At 35.4% G+C, this 25,428-nt stretch overlaps 1 protein-coding gene across 1 annotated transcript; it reads right to left on the reverse strand.

Moving 5' to 3' along the window:
• Window positions 1-365: 365 nt before the first annotated feature.
• On the reverse strand, window positions 366-23,959 carry UFL1 (UFM1 specific ligase 1). Its single transcript, XM_082048358.1, has 19 exons — window positions 23,849-23,959; window positions 22,894-23,039; window positions 21,807-21,835; window positions 20,950-21,047; window positions 20,080-20,194; window positions 18,752-18,882; window positions 18,040-18,098; window positions 14,376-14,522; window positions 13,079-13,254; window positions 11,899-12,078; window positions 11,412-11,532; window positions 8,814-8,936; window positions 7,712-7,832; window positions 6,554-6,717; window positions 5,274-5,404; window positions 5,048-5,128; window positions 4,250-4,335; window positions 3,685-3,865; window positions 366-3,005 (listed from the first exon to the last, which is right to left on the reverse strand). The coding sequence occupies exons 1-19, from the start codon at window positions 23,923-23,925 to the stop codon at window positions 2,793-2,795; spliced, it is 2,379 nt and encodes a 792-aa protein (XP_081904484.1). The 5' UTR covers window positions 23,926-23,959; the 3' UTR covers window positions 366-2,792.
• Between the last annotated feature and the right edge of the window lie 1,469 nt (window positions 23,960-25,428).

The raw sequence follows: 25,428 nt of genomic DNA on the forward strand, positions 1-25,428 counted from the left end.
TTTTGTTTTTTTTTTTTTAAGAATTCCAAAGAGGGCTCCAAGTTCTAACAAAGCAACATTTTGCTTATTTCCAGCAGACCTGCAAATAACCAGCTCCAAAAGTCACATTTCGCCACTTAAAGACAGGGAAAGGTTCTTGCTGAGAAAGGTTTTTCCACTGATGGTTGATGCACCCATTCCAATTTGCTGACAGTAGCAGCAAATGAGACTGTGAGATGCATATTTATAAATATTTGTGAATATATACATACATGCCTACACACACTTCAGCTTTTATGTCTATAAAAATCTAATGGGGGATCTTTAAATACCATAGGTGAAGGGTGTGAGGGGCTGACACTAAATACTTAAAACCATAGTAAAAGTGTTATTAATAATATGTATACTTTTGCCTTTTATTTTCCCAGATATTCCAAAGGGAAGTTTTGTTTTGTACAATGAACCTCTGATTTCTACAAGATTACTCTTCCTCCTGCATATATTCCTCGCAGGGAGAGGAGAAAATCCAAGAATTAGCAAAATATTCAGGAAATTGTGGATATTCTTTTTCTTTCAAAATACTTCATAAACTAAAGACTGATTTTCCACATGTAAGAGACAACAAAAATATCGGCAAAGGTTTTCCAACCAGTTTCTCCTTGAATTCTATTAGTAGCCAGCAGATGTATCGGCATTGTAGTGTTTCCCTTGTATCTACTTTGAAGAAAGTTTTTTTTTATCCTTAACATTGGCTACAATATAGCAAGTTCAACATACAACATAGTAAATTTCATAGTAAGTTCATTATTATTCCACCATAAAACAGTATCAAACAAAAATACTGAGAAATCAAAAAAAAATCAAATTGCTGTTTGAAAGCAGCGAGTTGCAAGACAATCAACCATTGGTTGTCAACAGAATGCATTTTAAATACTTAATCATTTAATGTTATTAAAATAATTTCATATTTGCATACAGAATGTCATATGGAGTATTATTTACAAAATAGCTCAGTGTCACATAAAAATGTTTACATTCAGTATAGGAACTTCATTATTCTGGCTAAATAACAAGAAATCAAACATATTCCCTGTATGCAAACTTTCTTTAATAAAGTTAAACAGCCTGAATATTTTTAAGCTCTTACTCCTCATTATTCTTTATTTTCAGCTATAAAAACAACTACCTTTGCTTCTGCCTTACAACTGGCAAACCGTTTTGCCTTACGGTTGGTAAACGACCAGCATTAATGTGAACACTATTAAACATTACTGCCTTTTATATATGTATAAAACTCCTTTTTTTATCTTACCAAAATTAACTTAACCTTGGTTAATCTGTTACTGAGCTTCTGTACTTGGCCTCTTCAACTTTCATTTGTTGCAATTGCAGGCTTGTGTAAATTTGTGATTAAGCTTACAGAATATGTGAACTGTTGGAAAACAGAAATACTTGAACAGCATAGGGCTTGCAGAGTATTTACCTTCTTTCAGCATCAAAAAATTTTGGCAAGAATGGCTGCATGACATTTTTAGTGAAAAGAACTCCATTTCTTGTCTTACTATTCGAACTTAATTTTTATGGAAAAACCTGAAATTACACACATGAAATCAATGGGCACTACTGAAGTAATACAATTAAAATATTTCCGTTTTGAAAATTATCTGCAAAAATACTTAGAAGTATATTTGTATATACTGTATGAAAAATAAGTTAGAAGTTATATTTGACAAACAATAATTATGTCACTAACAGTGGCAGAACTCTACTTCACACATTTTTCCACTTTCCTGAAGACATGTAAAAATAAGGCTGGTAAAAAACTTGCAGGAAATACTTTAGCCAATATTTCAGTCTATAAAGTTTATGCAGAAAGATCATAAACTAAATTCTTTTCAAGAAACTCAGGATAAACAGAATACCAGAAGTTCTCTCAAGGAGCCGACGGAATGCAAGCCCTTCTGACTGCTGTGGGAACTGGACTAAGAACTCAACAAGCGTGCTGAATGAACATACAGAATGAACATACAGAACATCAAACACAGCAGGTGAAACAGTATTCATCCACTCCCAAAATACCAGTGCAAAAGGGTATCACCTCCTCTGTCTTGTCAAGTTTTAAATGAACCGCCATTATGGACATTAAGAGAACACAATAATAGCATGGGTCTGCTGATTTTCATAAGCTTTCAGTACATTCAGAAACTCACATTAGTACTGGGTCACTTTCCTTAAGTTCAGCAATATACACTTGTACTCAATGTTTTTACTGTTGTGGTCCAGTGAAGAGAAGCTGAAAACATCCACTAATGATATTAAAAAGCAAAGATGGCCTCTCATTGGTATATTATTAGGTATCAGTGTATGTTTCAAAACTGCTCTTTGAAATGAAGATATACAGGCTTAAATACAGCTATAAGCAATCCTTAGATCACTATAAATCCGAATCAGAAAAGTAAAACCGTAAGCCTGTGCATGTATGGAACAGAATACTTTGATATTTGAAGAATAACCGTTTCTTGAGGCCTCACACAAAGATGGCTATTAAAAACCACCGATTGCATACCTAAAGTGTCTGCAATTGTGCTCTGTGACATCTACATTTAATGTGTTCTGCACATACACTGTAGTAGTGCATAACAAAACTCCATTTGCCCCCAATCACACAACAACTGTGCTCCCTGGTTGTGATTTGCAATTGTTAAAAGCCAAATTTTAAGGTCTGTCAAGCATTTTCTGCTATCCTTCCCTTCAGGATAAAAAAAAAAATAATTCTGACTGTATCATGGATGAGGATACACTGAATAATAATTTTATTCCTCTGTTACAGAAGATTTCCTAGGTCTGAGAACAAGATCCTTGACAGAGGCAGTGATTTCCTGGAGCTCTTTTCGAATGGCATCTGCTCCTTCCTCTTCTTCCACGTTATCTGTTGTGTCGCTGTCTCCCCGTTCAGTTTTCTTAGTCTGGCTGATCAATTGTTTCACTACTAATCCCTGGTATTTGACTAACAGAGAATGCTGATCCTGAGGGAAAACAACAAAGGAACGTCAATGTTACAGAGAAGGTATACAGATCTTTAATTAAAGATTAAATTTTTTAAAAAGTATTCTCCCTTTCTTGTCTAAAGAGGGTTAGTGATACATAAATATTTCCATTGAAGTATTTTGTAATCTAAATTCTGAGAGACAATCAAATAAGCAGAAAAATGAAAGTGCATCCATCTTGCAAGAACAGGAAAATTCACCACTGAAACAGGAAAGCAATGCAATTAGTAAACAACATCAGTTTTGGCAGATTATAATATAGAATTTCAATATCTTTATTTTTGAAGAGGCATATTTCTTTAAAACTGAATTAGGAAGTTTAAAAAGCAACCGTGCTCTAGCTGGGAGGTAAAAGAGTGCAAAAAATTTCAGTTACAAGAATTATCTTACAACATAACCCCAATATACAGCTGCCTCTATGGATAAAGGCAAAAGCTGCATTACTAATAACAGATTGATTTTTAATTTTATTAAAAGCCTCCGAAGACAGATCCCTGAAATGATAGGTTTGAAATACAATACAGACCAGAGAAATCGTATATTGTGTCCATAAAATAATGATTAGACATGAAACACAAAGGTGGCAGCTCATGCAGCACAACTTTCATGTTGTCTTATAAAAAAGGTACTTTCCCCTTAAAAAGCTAGAAAGGAATACCTCTGGGATCTTGCTGCTTAGGAAACTAATGATCTGTGGTACTGATCTTCCTGGTGCATGGAGCATACAGTGGGTTGAAAACTGAAATAACAGTACTGATGTCAGGTGCAGAACAAGAGCTGGATCTTCTGTGACTTTTAGCTGTTCAATCAGAGCTTGTCTATGCTGAAATAGGACTTGCCTAAGGAACAAGAATATGTTATATAAAAATATGTTTCTTGTTCTGTCTTACAGTAGTTGATAACAGACTCTAAGACATACCTAACTTAAATTAATCTTAGTTTTCTCCTCTGACTGACCAGCTCTTTATGTGAAACTCCACATTAAGAAAAAAAAAAAAAGTAGCAGCTAAAATTAGCTAAGTAGGAACCCTCCTCTCCTCCTCCTCCCCCCATGGAATTAGGGCTGCTTGGCTTTGGTTTTCTTAAGTTAAAGAGTTTGGAAAGAAAGACTGCCTCATACTTACACATTCTGTATGACTGCTACCAAACTAACCATCTGATACCTGTGCAGCAACAGAGCTACATTTCACATACTGTGCATAGAATAAACGAAATTAAGGTACCTTTCCTTCTTTTTGTCTCCTTTTTTCACCATAATACCACAAACATCCACTGCAGAATCAAGGCATGAAAGAAAATCTTCCACAGTCTATTAAAAAATTATATAAATATTTTATCTGTGTTAACAGATTATAAAAAAGGTTAACTACTGTTCACAAATAAACACATAAACAGACAACTGCAAAAACCATGTGGAATAAACTATGGAAGAAAATAAAAAGTATTTAGTAGAAATTAACTTAATTCATGTTTCAATAGCTCATATACTTAAATACTAAAACTCATTGTTAGTCTTAAAAATGGAATTAAACAGACGAATACCTGTTCTACAATTATTTACGTTTTTTTTTCCTTAAGAATCATATCAGTGTGGCCTTTTGCATAAAAGAATTAGTAAATTACTTTCCTTTGTACTCACACTGTCACAATCTGAAGTTTCGTTTTTTTTTTTTTTTAATATCCAGGATTTTACCAGGTAAGAAATACATGGGAGAATAATCAGAAACTTCAGGAATGAAATACAAGAAACATCAACCAATTTAAACTGCAGATTCTCTCTCATCTGGAAGCAAAGAGCTAGGTGACTATCAGTATCAAAATGTAAGATCACCTTTTCATCTCTTATAATTCATAGATATGAAAATACACTTATTTTCACTGACCTACACAAATTCAAAAGATTACTTTGCCTTCAGGTTTCACAGCAGCAGCACTTATGTACTATTATGTATGTCAGCTATTTATTAGCATTGTATCAGAGAACAGAAAATCTGAACTCAAAGATTTTTGGATCACTCTACCTTGCCATTCAGAGAAGTATGTAGTTTAGCTAAAGGACCTTTGGTGTCTTCCGGCAATTTACCTAAAATCTTAGTCCGGACCTGTATAAGACAAAAAGGGAAATAATCTGTACTATTAATAACCTACCATTTTAGCTGTAGGCATATTTAAATACAAGGTAATTAAATATTAAATAAACATCACTGAATTACTTGAGACTGCTAAAAAGAAGTGTTATCTGTGTACCTCACTTGTCATAGTAGAATGATTTTCTGTTGTCATCATTGAATCAGATGCTAGGAAGTTGAAAATAAGATTTGCAATGTCTGTGCAGACAGTCTTCAACAGATGTTTGGCAAGGTTAGTCTGAGTCTCATCTGTCAAAAGAAATAAGTGATTAAAAGTAACTTACTATAGTTATCTGACTCCTATGACAGTTAACACAGCAGTTCTTTAATTCTGGACTCTATCAACCATGAGTAGTATGCAGTTGCTTATGGAACATTCTACAGTAAAAAATGTGAGCCCTGAGGTCTGTAAGTGCATTTAAATGCACTAGTAGTATTTCAAAGTTGTATCTGTATGAGTAGTAAACTAGTCCCTGTACAATCCTCCCAAACCACTTATGAAAAAAACACTGCTATTCATCAAGAAGTAAAAAGTATGTACAGGTAAAGTCTACAGAATAACCAGCTAAAAAGAAGAGCAGGTACATGACATAAGACTGAAACAGTAGAATTTTAGAAAAAAGAGACTACAGCGCACATGTACAAGAGCAGAGGCTAATGTGAAATAACTCCATTTGTTTCCAAACATAGGAATATTGGAGTTTTTTGCTAGTGTTTGCTTTTGTTATAAGTTTTCTGGAGAAAATTTCTGTAAGAAAGCTGAATACAGCAGAGAATCTTGGAAATATCTACAGTATTTTCCTAATGGTACTTTTCCGTCACAACATACAGTTAGCTAAAGATGCCATCTTACAAAGTAACCCACTGCAAAATTCATCTACACCTTTTTGAAAATCTACCCTCAAGGTAGAAACTTGCAGTTTCAAACCTAACAGAGGTTTTCAAGGGCTTCTTAGAATCAGGTAGAGTTCAATTCTTTCATTAGTGGCACAGGTGACAGAAAGAAGTAAGCTTACTAATATTTCCCCCCCTCTTTTTTTTTTTTTCCCTCCCCTCCATTTCCTACTCTACTTGTTGTGGTTTGTTTTGTTTTCCTTTCTTTTTCCCCAAACGATAGAAAATGTGAAGAGATGCAAACACTTTGAAAGGAAGGAGAGGAACCCACAGTTATCTTGACAGAAGATATGACAGACCACGGACATGAAATAAAAAGAATGGATTTCATTGTGTGCAGACCAATGCACTCCAGCATAAGGTCAGTGTTAGGCAGTGTAAACACATCTCTAAGTTCTTCCTTATTAAACTGCTGATCTTCTTTGACGTTGAATGCAGACTCTGTAATAAATTCAACATCCTTGAAGAATCATATTCATTTTTTAAAGTATATATCTATTGTACCTGTGAAATGCTTTATTCCCTTTTCAAATAACCGAATGTTGTTGTACAAGTTTGAGAATTCCTCCTGCAAGTCCTTCATAGTCTGTCTTCTGCTAGCTCCAGAGGAAGATGTTGAAGATGTAAAAACAGAACGCACAACTTCCTGATAAGTTTTTGTTAAAGGTCTTAGAACAGGGAAGAAGAGAGGAGAAAAATGGAACATTAAGAAAAGTGTAAAACTGTAGAAGGTTTTTCCAATATATTTGCAATAGAGAAAGATGCCTCATTACACAGTAAATGAATGGGACATGAATGCCACAGAACGGTGAGATAAATAAAAAGCAAATAATTGAAATAAGAAAAAAAGCACTAGGAAATTAAAATGTACTTTTGTAATTGCTGTAGTAATATTGGTTACAGTTTGCATGGTATGTAAGTGCTTGCCAAGGTTTTAACTCATAACGACTCCTAAATGGGAACAAGATGAAAGATAAAAGATTCCCAGAAGTAACACTATTCACAAACTGTGCCAGGGGTCTGTAGACAAATTTCAGATCAATGAGAGCTGGAAGAGGGGAAAACTTAAGTTGCATTAAAATAGCACAGGACCTTCTAAAGATGCAGTGACCACTGCACTCCAAGTTTATTCAAGCTTGGGCTACTATAGTCCTATTATCTCCTTTTTGCCCTGAACACACATATTCACAGCCTCTTTCTTGTATGAGGTGTCTTTTAAAAGAAGTTATTCCTCTTTGCTTAGATCAGTTTGGTGACCTGGCTTACTAGCCAGTCCACACAGGTACCAGCAGAGCCAGAAAAGACAGGGAACATTAACACATATTATCACACCAAGGGCCATACAGAAGTTGGAACTGGTGAAACCCCAAAAGGGATCAGCTAACACATTGGAAATACATCCTTGAACCTGAAAATATGCCTGCTGACAAAGGACGCAGAACCACCTACTGCTAAGCAGAAGCATTATTTCTCATTACCATGTCAGCATGGCATTCTAATACATAAGCAAGTATGTAACATGGAGCTGTATAGAAAAAGAATATTGTGGTTCACTTCCCACAACAACAAAACATTTTTTCTAAGCAAGTAAACAGATTGAAGAGAAGATCCATCTAACATGAATCACTGACTTTCTAACTCCAGTTGAATTACTGAAATTACCTTATTAGATATTCAGCAAGTTCTGTAATAAGCTCTTCAGGGCAATCCTGCATGTGGGTCTTTAAAACATCCTGAATTTCCTCTTGTGACATGAAATGGAACTCCGGCTGTTTATTCCTACCTGTAGCAGCCATGAGCGACATTCATTGAGAAAACATTATATTTAGTTTTGCTGCAGTTACTCTGTGACATGAGACACTGAAATGCCTCAAAGTTCAAACCTCCAATGCAATTCCATTACAAACAATGCAAAAAAAGGGATGGCTACACACAACTGTTAAATTTTACACAAACGAAAAACTGACAAAATTTCTCTTTTTGATTACTTAGAAGTCACTCTCTGTAATACAAAACTTAAGTAACATATGAGGACATGCATTTTTGGTGAGAGATTTCACACAGTTTTATTTGCAACCACTGTTTGCTAAAAGTCTGAGGAAGCTATCCATGCTCTTTCTCCTAACAGTAGAGAAATGGGCGCCATTGGAACTCATCCTGTAATACACATTTAACACAAGCGAGACAGACTAGGCCTTCAAAGTACTTAATTTTCTCCATCACAAAGTCAATAGTTATAAAGGTAAAGAGCTCTTAAGTAGAAGTCTCAGTTAAGCAAGATGAATCTTATTTAAAATATTAAAACTTTATTTTGAATATATATTTTAATCCTTATGAGGAAAAACATCTATGTACTATTTCATTGCTAGGATGTGTTAATTTAAGGTAATTACACTTTGGAACTGGATGAGAACTTCTCCATTTCTCATACACTGTTCAGCAGGTGTTAAGAAAACAAGTATAACATTTGCCCCAAAGTCTAAGGCATTTCCTGCATAAAATCAAATAAGAAATCAAACAAAAAACAAACCACCTGCTCTCATTTCCCTCACTTAAATTTCTTTTTTAAAGACCAAGTTATTATGGCATGTCCATTCATTTAGATATCGTATCCATTGGCACAATTCTAACATAACAATATTCTCAAATTCTTTGATATCTCACTTACCTTCACCAATACAATGGGGAAAACCAGAGACGTGGAAAAGCAAGTGACAAAAACATGTCAGTATGAGTAGATAGTGCCCAAAATAAAATGACAAACCTGTGCTAGTTGCTTGCGACTCTTCATCGCTGTCAGCATCCTTTCTTCCTTTCTTCTTGGTTTTCTTGATCTTGATCTCTCTAGCGTTACCACCTCCTCCTCCTCTCACGCTTCCACTGCCCTCTGGTGGAGAATTATTTGCACACTAAAGTTCTGGCACTTAGAAGTGTATAGTATTATAGTAATTTATTTGCATTACTTGTTAATTCTGAATTAAAAAAAACACAGCCTGATTCTAAACATAACCTAAAATACATTTACCACAATATTAGGGCCATAGTTTAATTCTTAAGACAAAAAAGCAACTGAGTTAAAGATTTGTTGAAGTTTATGTCATTAATAAACACAAATACTCATCACATCAAATGTACATATCATTAGAAAAAATAGCCTTTTCTTTTTCCAGGTGAAAAGAGAGGAGATATCTGTGTCCATAATGTAATGGGTGAGTTTCTGTCATCTGAAAATAACATCTTAGTAAGTGTTTTTATTCAGTGACGCTGAATAACTGAGCTACTCAAAAATATTCCAGATAATATAACTTCGCTAACTTTCAGAGAAGGAATCCTATGTAGTAGGCATTTATCCAAAATATTCTTGGAAGCATGCATTCAATTAACTAGAACACTAATTCTTTTTCAACTATTCCTAGATGACTATAAAGCAATGAAATGTTCCAATTCTGACAAAAATAACAAATTACTTAGTTCGCAGGTCCCATTATCCATGTATTCACACTGCAGAGAATTTGCAATAGAGTCCCTCTCCACAAGTTAAGCTGAATAATTGGTTCTACACATGCACCAAGTCTTGAGAAAGTAGTTATTTCTCCATTTAAATATAAGGTCCAAGATTTCAAGTAACATCATGTAACAGTACTATCATTTAAGAAAAGGAAACAATGAAGACAAGATGCTACTACTCAGAGGTAACTGCTATAGATGGATTTTTAAGCATTAGTTTGCAGGAACAGCAAACTAGCTCACTTGCAAGTAGCAGTGGATGGTGTACTTGTGAGACATTTTGAGTTTGTCACCTCTCAAAAAAAAAACCAAACGAAAAAAACCCCAGCCATACAAGAAAAGCTGCAATCTGCAGTCAAGATCTTATCCAGAGAGGATAAAGCAGGAGAGATGACTGCCAGAAAAGCAGTATTTTATGACAATAGGATACATGGACTGTAATGTACAGAAAGGATTACAAGAGTGCATGCCTCTACAGATATTTGTTTGTAACAGACCATTGCAAATGTTGTTAGAAATAGACAATACAAAATTTATCTTGAAAATTTCCATTAATCCAATACATGACAGAATCCATATTTGTATGGACTGCACTAACACTACACCACGTCTAGTTACACTTACACAGTAGATTTTGATACAGACACAGGCAGACCTTAAGATGTGCAACGTGGCCACGTTCCGCCATTATGCAATAACAACATCTAACCCTTAAACTGTGATGTTGACTGCTTTAAGGCAATACATCCAACAGTCCATAAAATATATACTTCAGGGTAGCGCCTATTGATGGTGCAGCCCAGGTTACCTGTGGATATGAATGTGTCTAGACACGTGGTACATGCTCAGTAGAGTCTCACTCCTCAGAAGGCTACAAAACTGAAGTAATTCTATTTACAACAGTTCAATTAAAGTTTAAGCTTCTCTGCTTCAGCTTTGGCCTAGAAAAATCTGCTGTCTCTTGTGGCTTGAATAAGTTTAGATTCCGTACTAACTCAGTTGTGGCCTTTTCAAGAGTAGAATATAATGTTTTATTTTTCAGATGAGTATATTTAATTAAGCTAGATGCATCAGTGCTCTAATTCTGTTACTTTCTGCAGCACATGAAACTCTGTACATGAATTCAACATAGGTTTCTCAGCTGTGCTGTAGCAGTACAAGAGCAACATAAAGTTTTGGGGACTGAAAATACAGTCTTTCATCTGAATAATGTTTAAAAAACCAGAAAGACTTGAAAGCGTTAAACCCACACATTTTTTTTTGTCCTTGGATTAAGATCTATTCCAAACAGTGACCACACAAATAGAGAAAGGCTTGGGATTAATTTATCCCGGAATATATGTTAAATTGTGTGAATCTCCAAATAATTTTTATGTGTGCAAACAACAGAAAATTGTCTGGCATGGGATTCTCAGAAAAGATGTACTATATTCTCAAAAAAACCCATCTTAATACCTCATTTCTCAACTTAGAGTGATTTTGGAAATAAGTTCTAAAGACCATTAAGAAATACTTTCATTTTCCTGGATCCCTGAAAAGTGCAGAGTAAGACTGTATCTACACTGTGTAATAAAAAAGGGTGCAGAGGTCCTCAAGCTAATACTGGTTTGCTCAGTCTTCATTGTGCAACTTAATCTGAAATTAGTTCTCATGGACATATCTCAGATACATCTAGACCTACAGTATAATGACGAAAAGTGGTTGTATTATTTCTTAAGCATCTTCAGCAATGGATTGGAGGCAACTAGTGGACCACAAAATATAATAACTTTATATTAAAATGTTTCCAAGGCTAAACAAGCCTCAAGAGGGTTTTGTTTGTTTTTTTTCCTTCAGCTAACTATTGATGCCTTACCTGTTGCTTTTTTTCTTCTTTCATCCTTTTTGTCTTTTTTATTAGCAAATGCATTCTCTAAACCAGAAGCCTGTTTTAAGTCTTCTTCAGTGATTAAATTAACAGGGTTATTTTTCATTTCCTAAAATGAAGAATATGCACTTAATAGCAAAAAGATACACACAGCAAGAAAAGAAACATACAAAACATTTAAGCCATTTTTAAGTATACTAATCTGACAACATGTTTTCCAAGTCCAACACATGAAAATATATTTATTCTTTACTTCAAAATTCAGCACCTGATCATATTGTAAGATGTTGTTCCCTGACTGCAGCTGAATATATATTAAATTACACTGATTATACATATAAAATTTTTCTGCCCTTCTCCTCAAGATGTATTTCAGATGAGATGTAAAGAGATGGTAACAGCAAATAGAAAGTAATGTTAACTATACTCCAACACTCAATGTATATCGCATCTTGACAAATAAAAAATATCGTACCTTTTCAGCTTTCTGTTGCATCATATCAGAGAACAGGTCAGCACAGCTGCTCAGGAATTTCTCACTGACCACAATGGTGTCACTGAAGACTAAACCTGAAGAATTTTTGTTTAAAGATCTCATCACTTGCTGAAGCAAAATCCCAACATCTTCTACTGACAATGAACTGGGCAGAAGAGTCTAGGGGAAAGAAAACAAAAATAATTTACATACAATAATCTGTTCTAGAATGGACATACTTGTATGTGGATAAAAAGAATCCAGACACTCCATTTGATATATTTTGCATTTTTAAATTAAATTGCACTTTTAAAATTAAACTAGTAATTTGAGAGTAAACACTATTTTACATCTTCTAACACCCCAAATCAATATTGCTCTAGAATATGTGTTACCTTTGGGAAAACACATGGCACCTTCAACAATATTAGGACTCCTGACAAGTGACAAAGTAGTGCTGTAAGGCTTAAACTTAGGATTTAGCCAGTACAAAATGGCTAATATTCCCCTGCCTACCAAAACTGTCATGTGAGTTTTAAACTTGTTTCCAAAAAAAACCCCACAGAAATATTTTGCTCTCTAGCAGAATTCATTAGCACTAATTTTGAAAGTTAGTCTTAAGTATCTGGAGAACACAAGGCTGAGTGGGGATCTTATCAATGCTTATAAATATCTCAAGGGTGGGACCAGACTCCCTTCAGTGGTGCCAATGATAGGATGAGGGGTAACGGGCAGAGACTGAAGCATAGGAGGTCCCATCCAAACATGAGGAGAAACTTCTTTGCTTTGAGGGTGCCAGAGTACTGGAACAGGCTGCCCAGGGTGGCTGTGGAGTCTCATCCTCTGGAGACATTCAAAACCCACCTGGACACATTCCTGTGTGATCTGTTCTGGGTGAACCTGCTTTAGCAAGTGGGTTGGACTAGATGATCTCCAGAGGTCCCTTCCAACCCCAGCTATTCTGAGATTCTGTGCTATGTCCTTCATCTGTTTTTGTTCAGACCAACTTAAAGTGAAATAATGCCCTTTTCCTTGTTATTTTACTTAAACTGAATATTCTTCTTTGACAACATGGAATTTCCATTATACATATATGTAGTTTCAAAAAGGTATCATTTGACACAAAAATAAGACAAAATAAACAAATACAACAACAACAACAATGGAAAGGATTGCTTACTGCTACATCTATCCAGGTTCCCGAGCTGATGGCTTCTTCTACAGAGGCTTCAACTTGATCCACAATTTCTTGACCAACACAAGCTGCTCTTAGAAATAAGAGCTGTGTGGACTTGTATCTTTTTTTAATGTAGCCTGTTGGGTCAGGGATGCCAAGTCTGGACAATGCATCAAATTCTATAAAAATAGTTATATGTCTTTTACATGTAAGTACCTTCATATATATACAGGAAATTATGTGTTAACTTTTTTTTGAAAGCAGGAGATGAAGAATTACATATAATTTTTCAACAAGTAAATGCAGCCTTAAGCTGATGCTGACCTAAAACTTAGTTCAAGCTACATCTAAACATAGTTAATAGAAATATTAAGAATAAATCAAGGACATGACTTTGGTCTGAGTTCTGGAAAAAAATGGTTTTTTTTCAGATTCTTATACCATTAAGTTTATCTTTGCAAGTACCTTTCTGAAGTATTCTAACAGAACATGAACAATATTTACAATACGTACAATGTTAAAATCTTTTGTTTTCAAAAGTTACTCCAAGATACTCGGAGTACCATGCAATACCTCACAAGCAAAGCATTTCTACTGTTTGGCAGTTTATACTTAGACATTCTGAAAAGGTTCAAAGACTTCGACAGATACTGTATCAGTCAAGCAAGATTACAGAAACAATACTACTACAGTAACTTATGCTGAACCTTTTCAAACTGCAAGACTAACTGTTATTTAGGAACTGGTCTTTTAGGACCATAAGGGTACATTCCTCTGTTTATTCAGGTCCACATTTTCCCATAGCTCCTGTTTTAAAACACCATCGTCTGCATCACTCAGCTTTAAGTAAGGCAGACTTGTTTGGATTCAAATCAGGACATTAGTGCTACCCACTCCAGTTCTTACTTTGGAAAAGGTTCTTCCTGTGTACTGTACACTTGGCTATCTGGACTATTAACAGCCAAAGTGTGGTTGTAATCTGGACTCTGGGTCTGAAATGCCAACCATATGGGTCAAACATGATCATCAGAAAAGCCCACAATAAGTAGGCTAAGAAATGTTTTCAGAACAGTAATAAAACTAGTATTTGTAACTCTGACTGTGAGAAATAAAGTTACTGTTTAGCAGTATGGTTCTCTCTGCTGAAATATGGTTCTTTGTGACAAAGTAACAACTATTGTATTGATTTCCACTTATTCTTGTGAGGCTTCACTCTAGACACCAGCTATATTAGGCTGTGACCAACTACCTAAACTTGTTTTAGAAAGATATGTTATCTACAAGATTAAAGATTAATTACCTAAGTAACCATTCTGCTTGAAAAATGAATCCACCCAGTTGCTCTGCGTTCTAGCATAGATGTCTGGAACAAACACAGCCTTATCTTGTCTCCCACCAACCACGGTGCCTTTTAGACGACCAGAGTTAACAAGTTCTTCTAGCACAGCTACAAGAAGAAAATAAATGAAGCAACATTTCCCACTTTGATATATGCATTAATCAAAACATAGAAATTATTTTCCCTGTTTTTTTCCTTCTTTTTTTCCCACCTATTGATTCTTTTTCCTATTAATTAAAAGAAACTGAAGACCAAACTACAAGTGCTTGTTCTAGTGAAACATTTCTGAATTCTATCAATAATTTTTAACACTTTTGAGAATGTCTTGATAAAAGCTCTGGAAATCATACAATGTTTTAAAAGATAGAGCCACAATGGCAGGGTCAAACCACTTTATTGAACATATACCTGGACAATTTAAAAAAGGTAGTCATAACAGAATCTTTCTTTGGCCAGACAATAAAATATATGATCATTTTGTTAATAATGTTATTTTTGAATACACTGCTTGCGTGATAATCAAAACGGAAAAAAGAGAGATTTGAACGCACTAAAATCACATGAAAAATTGCTACCTAGGCTGTATAAATGTGAGCACCTCCTACTGGTGACCATCATCATGCTCTACAATGTTCACACTTGCCAGTAATAACCTCCCGATAATGCACAATTATTGCTGACAAAGAATGTATTGGTCACTGGTAGTACCAAAGTACTAAGCCTTTCCTGAAGCTAAGTAAGTTATTTTCAACCCATTAAAGGTGCACGGGAATATCCAATTTGCCTTTTATGTTCTGCTTTTGTGCTTTCGTAAGTCACTAGATACATTAGAAAAAATCAGTGACATCACCTGCCACGCTCTGCTGACTTCCACAGCTTTGCTAAATGTTTTTTCTACCTTCAGTTGGTGTTGATTTCTATTTAACTAAAACACAGATTTTACCCTGGAACAAAACACTAAATGGTATCACATGGTATGGCTCTTTACTCATGAAACACGAGGAGTACTCAACATTTCAACATGCTTAGTACAGCATATGGAAATTTAGCTCACACAGGAAAACCTGGTTCCAGAAGAAATACTACATTTTAAATTATTACTTTTTTTTTTCTTTTTTTTATCAGATATGTCCATGGTGTAGATAAATTTCTATAAGCTAGCACCTATTGAACACGACTGCCACTAACAAAGCTGAACAGCAGTTACACTGAAAAAAATGAAGAAGAAACTCATTCAAAGAAGATATAGTTTTATGTAATCTAAGAGCTAGAAATTAGGTTCTGCCATGGTTCAGTTACCTTATGTAAAATGGAACTTATAAGACAGATTCAGAAAATGAAATTATATTTTTATACTTACGAATAGTTTAGTTACACTAGAAAATAGAGTCAATTCTACTTAAACAATCGTCAGACAATACAGTTTGCAATCTCAACTGTTTTTTATTCAAAGTTTTTGGAAAAACGAGTAAACCTTTTATAGGTATTTTAAATCATATTATGGAGCACTAGCAATAAACCAGATTCTTTCTAAACAAAGAGGGAGAAATGAAGATAACAATTAATTTTTGTATTATTTCAAATGCCAGTTCTAAAACTCCAGGGAAGAGAAGGTGCTTTCCGAGGAGTTTCACAGCCCCTACTACAATTATGCCTAGATCAGGGGTGTCAAACTCATTTTCACCGGTAGTAGGACTGTTTACATTTATACAGTCCTAAAATTACATTCGGCCCTTTGAAGGCAACCACGAAGGTGATGTGGCCCCCGGTGAAAATGAATTTGACACCCCTGGCCTTGACAGTCTTTTGTTTTAAAAGAAAACACAACCTTTGCAGAACTAGTGTAATCTCACATGTATTTTTAAAGGTGACTGAGTAGTTTGTAGTGTCCTATTAGGTCTCTGTCAAAGTCTGGCAAGACAATAAGCATCCCTCTATGTCTGTCCTATGTCAGCAACACAATATTTAGAAGTGAAGAACGTCTGTGCTTTCATTAGGCTTTGTAATTAGCGTTATAACTTAACCAGCTTCTCATTTCTAAAATTATTTATTTTCTATCATAAATTCACATCAGCTTAACATGAATAGCAGCCCAGCTATGTGACAGAACCAAAGACTATTGTTTCTCTTCTCTAATAGGAAGTGTAGATTAAATAAGTACCTGCTTGCAAATTATACAAACAGTACACTGAACTTTCGTTCTTTTCTGGAAGAGACACAAAACTGACAAAGACCACTTTAAAACACATTGCTAATAATGAACGTAAAAAGCGAAGAGCATAACTAACATAACTAAAAACCACATTTTTCAAGTTTTCAGCATTTGTGGAATTGAAATGGTATCTCGGATAACAGACAAAATAAAATCAAATGCACTTTGGCAGCGAGTAAAAACCTCTTTGAAACTTATGAAACTGCAGAGCAAATGAAACACAGTAAGGAAAATGAAAAGAAAAAGATTAACAAACTCAAAAAACCAACCAAACAAAACAAAACGAACCAAACAAAGAAACCTCAAGAAGAAGAAAGTGCTAGAAATACACTTAGCCATCGTGATGATTACTGGTGACTAGAACTTCAATTCACATTAACATTGTACACGAGCAATACATGATCAAGTACTTGGAGGACCTGTTTGAAAAAGACTGTAACTGCATACTGAAATTTGTTGGGTAGATTTTCATTTTAATCTATGAATACCTGGATAACACATTTCAAAAAAAGAGGAAACCTTATATTGATTATGTGAAAGTAGAGTTTTTATATGACTTTACTTCAATGCTAAGATTTTCATTTTTAACGAATAAGTTTGCTGCAAAGAACAAGAAGGGAAGCAGAAGGATACTATAGTGGAGCTAAAGTGTGCAATACCCTGAAGGCAAAAAGACCAGATCAAACAAGAGAGAAATATTAACTTGATGAGAAGAGATCGAAAACCATTAAAGGATTCTGAGGACCAGCAGCACTTGTGCAGCCAGCATACAAGACTAATGATGCTTGAAGCAGCATTTTGGACAGATAGGAGGGGATTCAGAGAAAAGCTGCAGCATTAGAAGTGAGAAACAATTAAGTATTGCCAACAAGTCGCAGCAGTTGGATAGGAAATATTTATGTATTTCTATTTAAAAAAGGAACTGCAGAAAATAAAAGCAAACAGTTTAGGGATATGCTTTCTCTCTCAGCATATAAAGACATTTAACCAGGAGTGTAACAAAAGCTCTGCCTCTGCTATCACAGAGCAAAGTCAATAAATAAAATCCAGAGCCGTTAATGCCATTTGGATACATAAAATCTGTCCCCTTTTGTGTGCTTCACTGATAAAACTGCCAGTAGCTAAGGGCAAGTAACGAAACAGATGACAAAATGAGTACTGTACTTCTTGCATCACTCTGCCTCCAGAGGCATTTCATCAACATATGCTTTCATTGCTTTAGATACAGAGACCATCTCTTCAGTTATGTATAGCACAAAAGGTTTAACACTTTATACACTAGAGAGAAACATATTGTTCTTTATTCCAGAATTAAGGCTATATACTAAAATACTTATTTGAAAGCATACTTCTAGCAATGAAGAATCTATGATTTAACTAATATAAATACAAACCAGTCTGAATGAAACTCACAGTAAAGTAAATGTTCTTGAAATCCATACCGAGTGATCAAGTTACTCACAGGTGTAGGCCTTGGAGAAAAACAAACAAACAACATAACAAAGAAGTTAATGATCTGAAATTGATATGTAGAATATAGAAATAAGAGGTTACTCCAGACTGACAAAACTACATAACATCTTAGTCCTGGGGTGCTACACTGATGTTTAACATTCCTCACAAAGTTTTAATTTTTAATTACTATGAAATAATATCTTACAACAAAGCTACAATAATTATCATAAGGAAACTTTTGCTGTCCCAAGTTTTTCTCTTCATACAAATTGACATGGAATATTATTGATTTAGTAAGAAAAAATTCTCTGTAATCACATGCAGTGGGTAGACATCAATATGTAATTGACTGGGGAGAAGTGGAATGACACTGAAGACAGATAATCTCCAGACAAATACAGGAACTGCTGATTAACATTTTCTTCAGCCAAAAAATGAAAGTATGCTGTATATTGTACCATTAACACTTTCGTTGTTCTCCTTTCCAATAGAAGGTTCCCATTTAAAAAAGTGAGTTTAATATAACTAGGTATTTCAGCCCAGGAACTGAACTACACTTAAAGAAATCAATTCAGAGGTCTTTATTTTCCTTCTAAGTCATGAGTGAATTTAGTCCAGAAAGGCCTATGTAAAAATATTTTAATATGTGGTTGCAGGTGTCACAATTTACCGAGTAATTGCAGTGAAGAGACCACGAATGCGTGCTCGATGGCGGGACACAAATGCTTCTGTAAAAATCACCCCACGGTTTTCCTGGTCTAGTTGTCCATGAATAATTCTACCCAAACGCCTGGATAATGCCTGTAAATAAAAGCTGGGATGACTGCTAAAATTGTATATTTAAAATATTAAACAAAAATTAATTTTAAAAATATCTATTAGCAGATCAGCAAATTAGTTTTGCTAGGACAAACAAAATATTCAGAAATGAGGACTACAAGTGAAAACTAATATTTAGGTATACTGAGAATGTGTCTTACTAATGCGAGTTGGTGCCATCATGGCCCACACAGAGAATTCAGCTTTCCTAACAATAGTCACTTTTATCAGATATATCTGTGTCTAATGATGAAAGAAAACTGCAAAAGAAATAAGTATGAAAACTAAGATTTAATCTTTGTATTAATTTAATATGAAACAGTGGCAAAGGAATTCACTATCCATTTTTTTAAACAATCAAGACAAAAATTAGCAACAATAAACACAAAAGGAAGAGGTGAAAATGGTTTATAAATGTGCATCCTTGCAAAGCGAACTAAACTCAGGAAATATTGCCCAGGAAACAAAGAGAAACCATGTAATAATATTTGTATGTATTTTTTTTTTTGTAGAAGCTGATCATGCAGCAAATATTACAGGAAATTCATAAATTGAGAGTCAATAAAATTGTCTGCAGTACCAGATTTGATTGTTCACCTAACACACTCCACAGGATTACCCTTTGAAAAAAGTATCTTCAGAACAAAATCCAACCTTGACAGAAGGTCAACAATGATAAGATAATTCTCTCTAATTCTTTTAAACACTACAATAGTCACTAACAAAGGCAAACATTTTTTTGTTTCAACTCTCAATGTCTGGCTTTGGTTTCTAGAAATGAATGCTTATATTACCTTTTCTGAATAAAATGAAAGGTCTCTATCATTGTATTTCTGCTTCCTGGGTAGCTAATGAGACTGATGAAATTATCATTACATCTTTTCTCTAATATTTCAAAGTTGTTTTCAGATCTTCCACTAATCTAACATGTTGCTAACATTCCTAATCCTAATCTGTTCCTAAAAGTCATAAAGATTCTGAAGAAATTTTGCCCAAAAGTGAAAAGGTGAACATCAACCTCAATCTGTGAATAGCCATTATACTGCAGCCTTCAGGGATCTAAGACTTCTCATCTTAGAACGACAAGCAGCTCATCACAATTAAAGCCATGGATATTGCAAAGATGACAAAAGAAGGTGAACACAATTCTACATTTGCTGGATTGGTGTCTTGCATCACCTGTATCAGGAAGTCTCCTGGAAGGTCGTATGCCTTGCAGAGTTCCGATATTGTCACCTGGCCCGTTTCCTGTAGTTTATCATTTATTTCTTCTGCCAATTGATCCAGGTAAGTCCTTATTTAAAAATAAGAAAAAAAACCCCAACACATTAAGTGCTAAATTCAAGATCAACCTGTTAGCTACGTGCTGAATTACTAACTGACCTGGCACTATGCGTCCTTCTGTTGCATCTTTGCAAAATTAAACGTAAAGTTATTTGAAATTCATAAAGGAGAACAATGCCAGTGAAAATGTGGAGTTTTTTTAAAAGCCTGCTAACCAGGTAGCTAGTAATAAAACTGGCCATTTATCTGCTTGTATTAAGCTGTCAAAAAGCAGGAACAGGAAAACATTATATGTCAATGAGACTTAGAAAAGTGCTTTAGATAGGTCTTAATTATTTCAAGAGAGCCAGGAAATTCACATTCTTTGCCAAGAATATATCTTGCAGCACAATCAATAACAGAGACAACCCCATAAGAGTATTACTTCAGTGGCCGTTAGTGTGCTGAATACCATGAAATAACTTGCTCATACATCTTGGGTTTCTGAGGTAGGTAAAGCAAGAGGTAGGAAAAAATGATGTTTGTCAATAGCTGAGGCAGATAGTAAAGCCACAGAGCAAATGAGATCTGGCAACTGTACACAAAGACACTGGGTAAGAAATGAAGCCTCTTAAGTGCAGGATACTGGGCTGAGACATTCAGTAAGGCCTTTGCCCCACAGATTCACTGGATGCTCTGCTGAGAGGCCTCACTCGCCAGTTTTAGTCTGCATTTTAAAAAACAAGAGAGATGTGAATTATACATATTGCTCCTCAAAGTACTCACTCATTTATAAGCTGTCCCAGTACAAGCTGAATAGTTTTTTCAGATTTAACAATGTCGTTAGCTCTGTTTTCAATGTGCAGAAGGTCCACATTTATTACCTAAAAAAAACCCCCAATGAAATCTATTATTGGAACTTTAAATTTAAATTAATCCTCAAACATAAAGATATTATAGTTACACATTCTTATGCCTTGAGGAAAGCTGCTTTTATTTTTTTCTACTATTGCAGAGATAGGCAGTTAGTCTGTGCTTTAGAATAAAATAGCGATGCTTTAGGACGAAAAAGCTCTCTGCAGCTGTGACAAGGTTAAAAGAAACATATATCGTAAAAAATTCCAGAAAGCTAAGAGCAGAAAATACTAAATTGTGTTTCAGAAAGGTTTTCTGATTCCAAGTAATTTTCCTCAAGCCAGAAGTGAACATTAGTCACAGAGGAAGACTACTGGAGGATAAAGATTAGTGGAGACAAGAGATAGATGAAAGAAGAGGGAAGATCCAGAGAGGCATGCGAAGTTAATTATGCATGCTCCTGCAGCTTTTAATTTAAATGGAAAACGTATTTATTTTCTGTTTTCCTTAGTTTACAAAGAAATACTTAATAAAGAAAATCAGTATATTTCAGTGGTGATTGCAGAGGTCCTAGATCATCATTAAGCAGAGAGAAGCTTTCCATAAAGCAATAAACGGACAGATTAAGTAATGGGCAGTACTCTGACATGAGCTACCAGCTCATCATAAACACTGGCCTCTTTTAAATAGATAACTTTGCTGGAGTATAGCTCATGGACTCCATATTTACAATATACATGGTGAAGGAAAGAAAGAAGTATATATTTTTTTCATTACTAAAAAGTTACCTGTTGTAAGTCAACAATGTTTATTCGACCTTCAAAAAAAGTACAAATACACTTTTAGTATATAAAACATGTTTGAACAGATTTAGAATATAGCATAGTGCACCGTGTACAAAATATTTCTTCATTACTTTTTTGTATTGTAAACCAACTTCAGATTTATATATTGTCAAATTACAGAAATCACAGGTGGTCAGTGCAAGAAACCCCATATTGTTCTACCCTATGGCCTTGTGGACAATCCAATACAGAAACCATAGAAGGAAAAATCATTCTTCAAACTCCCTCCCAATTAGTTTTTGCCTTGATGCTGATCTGGATTTGACCACTTGCCCGTGAGTATTAAAACAAAGATTGCCAAAACCTTCTACTTTTGCACAATGCTACTAACAAAACGCAGCAACTTTAAATTCATTTCAAGCTATCATACTGATATGATATACGATGGTATAACACAAACTGAAGCATACTTGTGGTAATCGTAATAAAATGACTAGTCTGTATGAACATGGTAAGGAAGTTAATTTTCCAAAACATACGATGCCATGAAATTCACCGTTAAATATAACTAAAAGTTCAATATACTGTCTCCTCATTAAAACCATTTACAAAAAGCAGTTTGAACCATATTTGCTTCCTTATATATCTAAGTCAGATTTTAGAAAGCTAATGGCTCTTCATACTGGTACAATAAAAGATCTGTCAATAACAATTAAAAAATATTATTATAATTAACGATGTGAAAGGACAATCATTTTGAAATTCTGAGTTAAGGCCAAACATCTGAGCAAGATACTTAACCATACTAAAATACCAAATTTCCTTCAAAAGGATTGAGACCACTTCTACCTCAGAAATTCTGCATGGGTAAAAATGAACCACATAACATATATTGACATGCTTATCTAAAAGCTTAATAGAGAGATCTGAAAATAAAATTATAGTACATGAATTCATATCTAGATGAAGCAATAGTAAGCAAGCTCAGTCTTTTTGCAAGATTAAGGGCACTGAAGAAAACTTAAATTATTTCTGTAGTCTTCAAAATTAACTTCCAAATCCAGAAAAAGAAAGCAAATGCCACACTTACCACCACAAACTTGAAGCTCATCCCGGATCTCCTTACAAATCTGTGCTGGAGTGACATACTCTTTTCCATCAAGAGTGTGCACTACTTCCAATTGCTTTTCTGCAATCAGTTTAGTGACAATTTCTATACAGTTCCGTTCTGACAATCTATCAACAGCATACAGAATAATCAGTTATTCTAAGCAAGTACTTGCTAAAATGATCTTTAAATTGATGTTACAAAATAATAAACACAGGAAATAAAATGAAAATTACTTGCTGTTCTGTGTAAATACTTTTAGCAACAAAAAAATAATTTCAGGATCCTACTTTTCTCATAGTCCCCTGAATCATCCATATGGCTTTGCTTATGTGGGTCATCTCTCTAAAATGACTTTTACTCTTCTCCTTAACAGCTGTCAGCCCCTTTTGCTCTAAGAATGCACCTGCCTGCGAATTTAGGAACAGTTGTGCTTACAGAATTTGTGTCTCTGATCCTTCTGTACTTCTTTATTTACTTCTTTATTTTACGTGGTGTTTTTTGTTGGTTTGGGATTTTTTTTTTTTTTAACAGAAAAAAGTTCTGGGCAACAGCCTCAAGTGCTCAACAACACATAACACATATGGAAACAAACAGACAGCACTGGAGCCAACGTACAGCAGCTTGATCTGAACGGTGACTACACACCCAGGCACTTTCATGCACCCCCATACACTCTCTGGAGACTCCAGATGCACCGACACACCGGCCAGCGCCACGCAACGGGGGGCAGCAGGGGGGCAGGGCCTGGGGCAGGGCTCGGGGCAGGGTCTGGCTGAACCCCCCGGGCCTGTCACGACCGAGGGCCGCGGCACAGCCCGCGGTAGAGGGGGGCAGGACTGGCCCCGGCTCGGGGAGAGGGCACCAACAGGCGGGTCCGCAGCGGCTGGCGCGGGGCTGCGGAGGCCGCGGCGGGTACCGGCGCCGCCCTGCTCACCTGTGAGCCACCTCAGCAAACTGCGCCCGCTGGAAATCGGCCGCCAGGCGCCGGATCTCCTCCCAGGCGGCCGCCATGGCCGAAGCGCCGCTACACGTCAGCCCTGCCGGGCGCGCTACGGGCAGCGCGTGGGGACAAACAGCCTCGCCGCGGCCGTCGCCCACAAGCGCCGCCTGTCGGGCGGGAGGCGTCCCTGTGCTGCCGGGGCTCGCCGCACCCGTGGGAATTATGAAAACAAAACAAGGAAAGAGGAAAAGCTGCAGTTGCAATATCTGTGGAAGTAGTAATGTGTAAATAGAACTGGGTTGTTTGTTTTGTTTTGTTTTGTTTTTGTTTTTGGTGGTTTTTTTTTTTGTGTGTGTGTGTTTGATTTTTTCTTTGTGTTTTTTTTGTGTGTGTGTTTTTTGTCTTGTTTGTTTTTGTTTGGGTTTTGTTTGTTTTTGTTTGGGTTTATTTTAAAGTTTAGAGTTGTGTTTTACCAGTGTGCAAAGGGGCAGATGGATCATATAAAGACACAACAGATAAGTATATGACTATTTCTGAATTGCAGATTCTGTTTTGAGTCTATCATCAAAGAGACTTTATAAGGACCCATTTCTTTTGAGAGGTAGGTACACATACAGATGTGTGTGTGTTACTATTTTCTACCTAATTGTTATTCAAGTAATAATTCAGATTTTTTTCTGTAGAAATCAGTGTTTTCTTTAGACAATTTATAAATTAAATCTGTTAAAAATATAGTAACTGATTCATTTTACTATAAATGCACAGTTAACTGTTAACTGTTATTAGCATATATTTTATGCAATAAGTATGTTGCTTATAAATTAAGTTGATACAATTTATATTAGTATAGTACACCAAAGTTTACTGATTCCAGAGCCATCAAGGTAACAAAAATGTTCTTCTTTTGTTGTTGCAGGTATATAGACTAAGTGCGAAGATTTTCTAATGACAGCAAAGGTTTAAATAAACATTTATATAACAATTATAATATGGATTGATGGCCCCATTTCGTTAACACAAAATAAAGCAAATAATTTCTTATGAAGGCCATGTACAACATTGCATTGATTCACTCTGGGAGTATCAATTACCCTGTCTTAATTGGGGACAATAAAAGAAAATTGTGAGGTTATTAGTCCTGTCAAAATGAATCAATGCTGTCTGTATGACATAAAGTACATTATAAAAGTCCATATTTTAATATTCATGTATCTTCAAACATACTATTCTGAACTCTTCTTGGGAAACCTGGAATTTCTACCATGCACCACTGAAGGTGCATGAGTTAAAGGAATGGGTTTTCTGTTTTGTGGTTACTCCTAGTTGCGGATGCATTAACCACCAAAAGAGCAAAACTTGAACAAATGGACTGAATCACTGCCAGGTATTACAGAAAGTTAGATCTAATGGTTCCCCATTCCTGTCAGCTGAAGATACCATCTTTCAGCTAAAAGACCAGTAAAGGTTCATACTATCATTGCAATATTTAGAGCAGGAGACAATCATGACATTCAAGTACACAAACTTCTGTTATTCTTTGTGTAGAAACACCTAGTTCTGCTTCAGAATCAAAA

The sequence above is a fragment of the Streptopelia decaocto genome (assembly GCF_964273445.1).
Source record: "Streptopelia decaocto genome assembly, chromosome: 3".
In the NCBI taxonomy this organism is placed as follows: Eukaryota; Metazoa; Chordata; class Aves; order Columbiformes; family Columbidae; genus Streptopelia; species Streptopelia decaocto.

What these genes read in the sequence shown, in the direction of transcription:
- UFL1 (XM_082048358.1), bottom strand. Translation starts at nt 23,925, where the DNA reads ATGGCGGCCGCCTGGGAGGAGATCCGGCGCCTGGCGGCCGATTTCCAG. An exon ending in CTTGCTGAATATCTAATAAG is followed by an intron (nt 6,718 to 7,711) that starts GTAATTTCAGTA and finishes CCCTGTTCTAAG; the next exon opens with ACCTTTAACAAAAACTTATC. An exon ending in GGAGACAAAAAGAAGGAAAG is followed by an intron (nt 3,866 to 4,249) that starts GTACCTTAATTT and finishes CTTGTTCCTTAG; the next exon opens with GCAAGTCCTATTTCAGCATA.